This window comes from Diadema setosum, chromosome 1 (genome assembly GCF_964275005.1).
Source record: "Diadema setosum chromosome 1, eeDiaSeto1, whole genome shotgun sequence".
NCBI lineage: Eukaryota > Metazoa > Echinodermata > Echinoidea > Diadematoida > Diadematidae > Diadema > Diadema setosum.
In genome coordinates this window covers 6,799,676-6,809,796 of record NC_092685.1, presented here as the reverse complement: position 1 = coordinate 6,809,796, position 10,121 = coordinate 6,799,676, and the positions used below count along the sequence as shown (strand labels likewise).

General features: G+C 36.1%; 1 protein-coding gene across 1 annotated transcript; it reads left to right on the top strand.

Moving 5' to 3' along the window:
• Positions 1 to 1,485: 1,485 nt before the first annotated feature.
• On the top strand, positions 1,486 to 3,951 carry LOC140226260 (very long chain fatty acid elongase 5-like). The gene is made up of 3 exons (XM_072306754.1): positions 1,486 to 1,623; positions 2,717 to 2,841; positions 3,519 to 3,951. The coding sequence occupies exons 1-3, from the start codon at positions 1,486 to 1,488 to the stop codon at positions 3,949 to 3,951; spliced, it is 696 nt and encodes a 231-aa protein (XP_072162855.1).
• The last annotated feature ends 6,170 nt before the right edge of the window (positions 3,952 to 10,121 follow it).

The following is a 10,121-nucleotide window of genomic DNA, read 5'->3' as shown; positions in this document are numbered from 1 at the left end:
AATATCTCTTTGCACTTGTTTACCTTTGTAGCTTCTTGTGCATAGCAAGCAATCGAGAATGATATGATGTACAGTGAAAATAGTCATTGGTAGTGCGTTTAGTGCATGGCTCTGTTCGTCGGGGGAACCCCCGCATGCAGTTGTGGTGGCTTCGCGAAAGGGTGAGGTAAAACTATAAACCCCGGGGCGCTCCTTGCACACAGTTATACAGTGGCTTCGCGTTTTTAAGGTGCCACATACAAACATACTTCGGTAAAAGGGCAGCAACTCCTGCAAGTACAATAGCCATACAGAAGTTATGATGGTACAAAGGATCGAGCCTTTGTATGTTATTATTTGTTGTTTGTGTTAGTGTTCTCTGAAACGTCGTATAACAGGCAAATAGTGCCATCTAATATTTGTCCAAAGTATCATGGTAGCAGTGAGGAGCGAATTACAGCCCGACTAGACCAGGGAGATGGACTATTTCTTCCACTTCCCTGACTAGACGCCATGCGATACCTGTATACAGCGATAGGGCTGTGTAAGCCTATACTTGGGAGCGAATATAACTACGTGTATTTTCTTTTTTTATCAAGTGTTATTCATCCACTGCAGAAGTACTGGCAGTGAATGTACATGTATGTGCGTGAGCAGTTCTGTCATTATTTTTGCGAATAAAATTTATGATTAAATTATTACTCCATCATCATCATTTTATAGCCATAGTTATTCATCTGTTCTGTCTTTATTATATATATATATATATTTTTTTTTTTTTCAGTGTCCAGTGAGTGCATGTGTGAATTGTTTGATCAAGTTGTGTTGGGTAGCATTGCAACTATGCAGATCATTGCTGTTGTTTCAAAAGATATGTGGCCCTGTAAAATGTACCCATGGCCTCATGCTGGATTTTTTTTTTTATTTGTAATAAACAGAGCTAGTTACTTAAGAGAATCAATTGAGAAACAAAGCAAGTATATACTTGAACACCACAGCGCATTTATATGGCTATCATTGTGACTTCATGCAGATTCAAATTAACAAACTTGCACCATCTATTCTAGATCTGCAATATGTAACATTAAACATCGCAGATACCAATTTATATAATGCCAAATTTTCTCCAGAACTTGGTGGGTTGAACCAATTTAATTGACAAGCTGTGGGTTACCCTTTTTTCACACACTCAACAAGAACAACATCATATATTTTTTACTTATTTCTGTTACACAATTGATGACATAATGTACACAATGCACATTGATAGCATCAATATGTTACCTCATGTTTACTAAACATGATTTCACCTTTCTTCTCTTTCTTCCATTCTTTCTCAGTCACCTTTTTTTGACATTTTTTTTAAGGGGGGGGGGGGCTGTGAGCACTGTGTTTGTATTAGGCCTTGACCACATGACAAATTAATTTTCCTTTCCATCATTGCAGGTAGTCACTTCTGCGTATATTGCTGGTACTACATCAGACCACGACCAATACAAGTCCATCATGTTCAGTGAAAGATTCTACACTGTGGGGAGGACTTTCATTGGTCTTCAGTCCTTCCCTGTCATGGTCCTCTATCTGATCATCATTGGGGTGTCACCATTGTACCAGCGACTTACAAAGCCCTGTTCACTCAGGAGGGTAAGTCATTTAGAACTTTGCTTTACTTAACTTTTAGTCAATTATGTATGTGTGTATGTATGTATGTACATGTATGTATGTATTTATTTAAATTTGTTTATTAATTGATCAATTTATTCATTTACTTACTTGTTCATATACTAGATGAAATATTTTCTTGCATTTATGTGTGTGTAGTTATCTTAATGTACTGTTATCTATATTTCTATTTGATCATTCATCCGTTATCTCACACTCCCTCTCTGAAGTAACTTATAATAGGAAATTTTACAATAATTTTGTCATAATCATGCATTGATTAAAATTTTATACTTTATAAAAATAACAATGTACACGTAGTTAGAGGAAAATCATCTAATTTTTCTGACTCACTCATCACTAAGTCTATGCATTGTACCAACCCTCTTACCTCAACTGTACTCTTATGATAAAGTTTGTTTATTTGATAAGTTATATCTGTTCTGTGTGTGGGTGTCTATCACCAGCCTGTGTGTACTTTCACAAACAATCAGAGCTCATAGCAGATAGACAGAAAAAAAAAATGAATATTCGCTGAAGTGCAATGAATCTTTGTCTTTATATTCCCTGCATCATAATCATGATGAAGAGGAACAAACTCTCCTACTGAATGACTGATATATAATCTTGTTCCCAACAAAAGTTTCCTGTCTCTACTTTGTTTTGTAGCTCTTGCATCTACTTAATTGTTAGCACATTATATTCAACAGGGTTGTCACAGTAAAACTCTCTGCCCCATGTGTTTGAAAAGATTTTTGTGCTTACACATTAATGTTGATAGCAGCAATGACCAAAGCTAGCATATCAATCAGTGAAATTTGACTCATTTTCTTTGCTTGATTGTTAATTGCAATTATGCATATTGCAAGTCAAAATTGTTGGAAGAGCTTTATCAAAGAACACACAATACACTGGGAAACCTTTATTAAAAATCTGATCACTCTTTCACAGCAAGTGCTACTTCACACTGATGTTATTTAATGTTAAGGCAACAGTATTTAATGAGCTGTAGGTCTAGAACTATTATTAATGTCCTTTAAATAGTTTTCTGTCTGAAATTTTTAATTTTGTGCAGGTGATGGTGATATACAACTACTTTTGCAGCTTTTGTAGTGCCTGCACTCTAATCGGCTTCATTACAGGCTGTCTGTCCGCAAAGTCTGTTTTCCTCAAGGATGGTAATCCAATACTTACTAAAAGGTTGGTAGTTGGTAGTTGGTAGTTGGTAGTTAACATCCATAATTATGTAGACTCAGTTGTTTTGCTAATGGTCATGTCACCCAAATTCACCCAAATATAGGTGTTATATGCAAGGGATATATATCAAAGTAATTGCAGAAGATGTATAGTTCTAGAAAAGCTTACCAAGCATATCCAATTCACATTGACATATTATAGAAAAACAAACAAACAACCCAAGCCAAACAACAAATGAACAAATTAATTCTTTCTGACCCATCAATCAAGTTCATTCTATGCATGTACTGTATACATGGTATGTTTCACAGTTTTTGCTTATTTTGCTGGATTTCACAAGTTTACTGATGTTTGAAAAATTAACAACTCCCGAAATACACATGTGGTGTAGTCAGAAATCAGTAACTTTTCTGATGAAGGGATCACATACTGTCTCCATTATGTTGTTTCTCATTCGTGAAGTCAACCACTCACAAGGATTAACAAAAAAAAAAAAAAGACATATGATGCAATATATGACATATACAGTAGCTACTTGTATATAGGCATGCAATCACTGGAGCTAGTCTGATTTCACTGGACACGAGTATTACAACAGGCTTTCAGGATGAAGTTTTCCTGTCTTACAATCAGATGCATGGTACCTATATGTCACTTCTCATACTTCTTGCATTGGTCAGCTTCTTCCTGTACTGGGCCACCAAGAACCTGGAACTGCTGGACACTGCATTCATGATTCTGCGCCACAAACGACGCCAGATCTCTTTCCTCCATGTCTACCACCATGCCAGCATGGTCCTCCTCACAGACTTTGCCTACCACTACTCGCCCTGGGCTGGCATCGCATTCGGGCTCGCCATCAACTCCTTTGTTCACGTCTGCCTCTACTACTACTACGGCTACACGGCTCAGCATCCGCAGGGCAAGCCCTCGTGGAAACCCCGCATCACGGAGCTCCAGATCATCCAGTTCCTGATTGGGCTGGTGCACAACACCATCGGCTACCTACATCATGGCTTCTGCATATATTCTATGTTCTATGGGGCCAGTATGCTGTACCTGTTCTCTTCGTTCTACTACAATGCATTTCTACGCAAGAAAAAAGCGGTGTAAGCCTAGCATTGTTTTGCTCAAGAAGAAGCACTGTCAATATTCACCTGTGTGTGTAAGGGTATACAGTGCACTCTTGTTATAACAAACACGGTTATAACAAAATTCCGGTCACAATGAAGTAAAAATTCAGGCCCAAAAATTATCAGCTATCTATCATCACATACTTCATTTGGTTGGTTATAACGGGAAGCGACTGTACTTTGCTTTTAATCTATTTCACACATTCCATATATGCCACAAGTGTACTTTCAGTCCTGAGTAGCCTTATGTATATTTGAGTAAAATCTTCAGGATTCAGGAAAAAATGAAATGTATAAAAAGAAATAATGTTTATCAAATAGCTGCTATATTTAAGTCAATTTTGATCTGTTTGAGGTAGAAATTCTCCTATGCAAGTCATTATTTGGTTTGGGATAAGAAGAAGGTCTTTGTCAAGACCAGAAGCTTTTTGCATTTTTTTAAATGATAAACTAAATAATCTGGATGGAAAAACACAAATTTAGCAAGCCCATAGGTACTACATATGATACATGATGATACTTTATTTTTGTTATTCATTTTTTAACTCAGGGGCCATTTCAGTTGAACTCATTTATATCATGTATTAAAGGACAATTTCACCTTCATAGACATGTGGGTTGAGTGAATGCAGCAATATTAGTAGAACACATCAATGAGAGTTTGAGGAAATTCGGACAATCGGTTCAAAAGTTATGAATTTTTGAAGTTTCTGCTCAGTCACGGCTGGATGAGAAGACTACTATAGCTTGTGATGTCATATGAGTACAACTATATAAAGAAAGTATGAAGAAACTTCAAGATATTCTCACTTTTCTCACATAATAAAAGAACACTCGACTTCTCTTTTTCAGAAGTCAGGGGGAATAATATTACCCCTAACATAAGTCAGTAACAAGTCGAGGAAAATAATGTTCACTTTATTCAAAAAGTCAAGTTTTGTGAAATTCTCTTTTTATTTTCCTTATATCGTTGTACGCATGTGACATCATACACTGTAGTAGTCTTCTTCTCCAGCAGTGATTGCACAGATATTTTAAAAATTCATAACTTTTGAACGGATTGTCTGATTTTCCCCAAACTTTCACTGATGTGTTCTACTAACATTGTTGCCTTCACTGAATCCTCATGTATATGAAGGTGAACTTGTCCTTTAACAATATTATTTTGAAGCTGTAAGGTCTTGCCAGAAGGGTGCACATTCTGAAAGCTTACTTTCACCAGGTCACCAATCAATGTCATTGCAATTCGCAATGAATATTTACTATGACTATGTATATTGAACAGTACTCTTTATTCACATACATGCGGTTGATAATAACAACAGAAAAAACTAGTTTTCCCTGCTGCGCAGTATCTGTTACTTTGAGTCACGTCTTTCTGTAAGGGAACAAAGTTCAATTAGATAATAGTTTGTATGTTTTAATAGCAATGATTACCAAGAAAGGCCTTCTATGGCAAGATAAGATAATGCAGGCATGGCTGTTGAAATCTCAGTGGCTTCTCAGTTATTGCATGCACTCACCTGGAGCAACCTCAAACGATGAATACCAGTATTAGTGAAAGATGACTGAATTTCACAATGGCTGATATCTGACCATCATGAAATTACTTGGAAACTAAAATTGTATATATATATATGGTATGTAAAGTTGATACTTTTTAAGGTTTTTCTTTGTCTTTAGAACACATTTTCAAAGACTTACATTTGTTTTTTGTTTACCAAACAGTGGTTCATGAATGTCTTTCACATGGCAATAAATTGCTGTACTACACATGTTTATGAGTCAAGACCTATGTCACAGAGATTGATTTTGTGAAATTATACTCTGGAGTTAAGATGTCTCTTTAATGTTGTTTTTTTAATACTTTTTTATTGAGTATCTTGCCATACTCTCATTTAATGCCATAATGCTGGTAATTCATGTGCAATTATGCAAAAAGAATTGCATCTTTGCTGCAAAAAAATAAACATCGTATACAACTCTTAGAGAAGGGTGTGGAGGTTTACATGATTCTTTCAGTTTTGATGAAAGTTTTGAGGTCTGATCAATACACCTGACAAGGGACAAAGTCAAATACAAATTAAGACTAATTGTCATGTGTGTTCTTGAAAGGAAAATGTAGAAATTATGCTGTATGACGTATTTTTCAATAATTCCTCACCGTTATGCCAATTTGGAACATGAAGTGGGTGTATCTCATAGAGTTCAACAAGAGGGCAAGGATGAACTTTTCTTTTCCTCAGAAAATCGCAAGGTGGTGTGGTGTGTAAATTTCAGCATTATTTTTGTCTGAAAGAGGATGGTTAGGCTTGAAAGTGCCATCAGTGCCTGCCATTTTGCTCAGACAATTCATGACACATTGCTCATGTCCACCCATGCATGCAACTTGGTGGCCAGGTGGGTATTAGTTGTTAATAATAAAGTGGCGTACACATGGTGATAGGCAGCCACACAGGGAATGCTGAGAGGAAGTGGCAATCCAGCATGGTAAATGTTCAACTTGTGCCTACATCAGGTGATGGCAGTACTAATTAACACTCTGTGTGTGAAGTGCTCAGAAGCAATCTTGTCAGGGTCAAAGACATTTTACAATGTTAAATGCACTTGTTTCAAGCCATAGGTATAAAAGTGACCATTGCTTGCCATTTGTTTTACCAGATTCATTGCCCACTACAATAATTATTGTATTTGTATCATTCTTTCATATGTTATTTGCCTTTCCTTTTTTTCTTTTTTTTTGGCATGATTTCCTTATTCTAAAGGGTGCTTATGTGGGACTATCCTTCAAGATGTTGAAAGGGTTCTGCAGGAATGCCTCTCTCTGTATATTTTCAGCAGCATAATACATATCATGGAGGGTACATGTTAAGGCAGACAATGTGATTCCTGGGGAGTGTTGGAGGCAAAGGGAGCTATCAGGTAATCTATTCTTTGAATATTTCACAGTGTGTAGAGATTTGAAGAGATGCTGCTTGTCTGAAATGTTGTCACAGTAATTCGATTGGAACACGTGTTTTTGTACCATACATATGATCAGGATGATTGGTGATATTACTATTTATTGTGAAGCTTCTTCGTTCTATTTGTGTGCTGCCCAACATTCTAGCATGGACCCAACAGGCAGGCATGTAGTAAGCATTGATGGAAGCAGTATTCCTCCCCTCCCCCCCCCCCAAAAAAAAAGTCTCTTCTATTTTCTCTATGTTCTTAATCATCAAATGTGTACATATGAAAATCTAGATATGGGTCTAGGCAGATTTGGAACTGAGCAAGTTACATGGAAGGGGAGATTGTAGAGATGATTGAAAATGGGTTGAAATGTAAAGGGAATTTTTGTATATACAAAAACTACACTAGATTGAGTTGAAATATATGAGGGAAAGTTATGTATATATTGTGCTATGCAATTTAAAGTTCTGCTTGACAAAAATATAACCATCCAACTCTGTTATGTTAACTTGGCTAAACAAAAAACTAATGATTTTCTAAAGCTTATAACATCAAGCTTCATTTTGTGAGTGATGCGGCCAGAGAGTTTACATGCAGAAAATATAAATGGTAATGAGATTGACCGCTATACAACCGTGTTACACAGATTACATATGAATGACTTTGATGCTTGTATCTATTGTTTGCATCTTTGGGAACTATGACATCATGTGTTATTTCGGATCTCTCCAGTTTCTACCATAGTTACAAATAAACATGTCTCAAGCAGTTTAAATATCAAGTGTCATGAGATGCATTGCAGACATCAAAACAGTTTAGGATAAGGTTCACAGAAAGTGTTGAAGGTCACATGTTAAACTCTGTGTAAAAACACGGTTACTCTTAACCCGGTGAAGGCGAGTCCTGAGAATACTCGATCAGATGTCTATAGGAAATGCATGTTATAGCAAAATCAGTCCGTCCTCAACAGGTTAAATTGGTCCTTTGTATTAGTTTGCAATGATGCAAAGTGTGTTAGTAGTAGATTGAATTGGATATACTGACCCTAATATTCAATATTATTACTTCTATATGTGTGTACGATATGCATGGGCTTTTTCTTGGTGGGTTAAGGTGTCAATTTTGCCAACTTTTAGCAACAAGAATGCAGGCAAAATGTGCTTTGACTAAATATTAAGGAATGCCTAACCTCATTAGAGTGAAATGTTGCAATAACTGTAATGATTGTTGCAGTACAACAGTAAATTAATGTAATTGATTGATGTAATGCAATTTAATGACAGTAAATATCATTCTTGCAAAGTGATCACTTCCTCTACTATGATGTGTTGAAATGTGTATAATATATTAAAAACAGTTTAAACCAAACCAGTGTCACAAATCACAAAAGACTGCATGAAAATTTTTGAATGAATATGCCTTTAAAGAAAGTGAGGACACTGTATGCATCACATGTCCAAGAAAGTTAAAATTCATTTTATCATGTACAGGTGTTTTCAAAAGTCAACTGTACATTTGTAAATTTGTGTCATCTTTCACACAAGGGTGATGTATATTGAAATGGTATATACAGACGTGTGTGTAAGTATGACAATTCTTTGTCAAGATACAATGTTCATAGTAGAACTTTCAAATATATCTTTTTATGAAACTTGTCTTCATTAACTAATACAGGCTAATAATGTTGATTGTTAATTGAGTATGATGCTGTCACACTGCAGTGATGGATGACAATGCATTCTTTAGCTCATCATACACTTTCCAATATGTATTGCTCTATGCTGTAATTTCTTTAGAAGCTCATTGAATTGAAAGGCTTTTGTATGCCTATTGAAAAGTTCTATACGTCAATTGAATGAATCAATCAACAAGTTATTGAATAATTGTGGTGTAATAAAACATACATCATGAAAGATACATTCATGCAAAAAAAAATACATCAATTTGCTGTAAATGTATGCATGAAATGTTATGAAGTCCCTCAGATAGATCCCTTTTCATGAATATGCTGCAGTTCATGAGACATTGAAAACAGGTCGTGTGATTTCCAGAAAATCATTTTGAAGATTACGCGTGCTACGTTGTATTCATACCTGTGCAATGCACATTTCAGATAGATCCCTTTTCATGAATATGCGGCAGTTCATGAAATATTGAAAACAGGTCGTGTGATTTCCAGAAAGTCATTTTGAAGATTATGCGTGCTACGTTGTACATGTATTCATACCCGTGCAATGCAAACTTTACAGACTTTGAGGTGGGTGCTGTTTCAAATCCTTTGATCCCCCCCCCCCCATCCCTTCCCTGGAAGCTTTGAATTATTGACATACGTTTTAATCTTGAAACTGTCATTAACATGCAACCTGCAATAAATAAAAGCCGCAGTTTTTATCCTGGTTACACTGACACATATTTTTATTCCACGGGTGAGAGGTTCGTACTAACAGTGTCATTATAACGTTTGAAAATGTGTATACTGGAAGACAGTCATTTTCCAAATAAAAACTCATGATGTGGGTCCTATATGCGGTTACAACAACCAGCATTTTTTGGAGTATTGCTTTTGTCTTCACCTTGTGGGACGAAATTTCCCAATCCGTTATATATATGAAAGTGACAGATAATCAAGAGAAAAAGAGGGAGAGAGTCGCATATTTTGAGTGGATAGAATGAAAACAAGAAAAAGTAAGGAAGCCTGTTGTATCAGCAGAGCGTCCCATAGCAAACACCTCGATAAAATCCGTCTTGAGTTGAAACGCTTTGTCGTGATTGTAGCCTTGATTATGTAACAATATTATTCAGTACTATAATATATAAATGTACTAATTATAGCGAAATGCGCACACCTCTGACACTAAATTGTTTGTGCCCCTTTCTCTGCTGTACACACACACACGCACACACACACACACACACACACACACACACACACACACAATTTAGACACTCTCCTTCACCCTCTCCTCTCTTCTTCATCATCCTCACACACCTGTTCCCAAGTCTTACAGTGGTTCCGGTATCTATTGCTCACAATTCACTTGAAAGGAAACTGTGATAGACAAGCTGAACAATGACACATAATGATTACCACAAAGCTGTTGATCAGTTGTGATTTTTTTTTTTTTGCTTTTTTTTTTTATCTATAATATGTCAGCACTGTTGAAAGTTGGTCTGTACAAAATTATTGATTGCATTACA

Coding starts and splice junctions, on each gene's coding strand:
- LOC140226260 (XM_072306754.1), top strand. CDS start 1,486: ATGTTCAGTGAAAGATTCTACACTGTGGGGAGGACTTTCATTGGTCTT. Junction 1,624..2,716: donor AGCCCTGTTCACTCAGGAGG/GTAAGTCATTTA, acceptor AATTTTGTGCAG/GTGATGGTGATATACAACTA. Junction 2,842..3,518: donor AATCCAATACTTACTAAAAG/GTTGGTAGTTGG, acceptor TGCATTGGTCAG/CTTCTTCCTGTACTGGGCCA.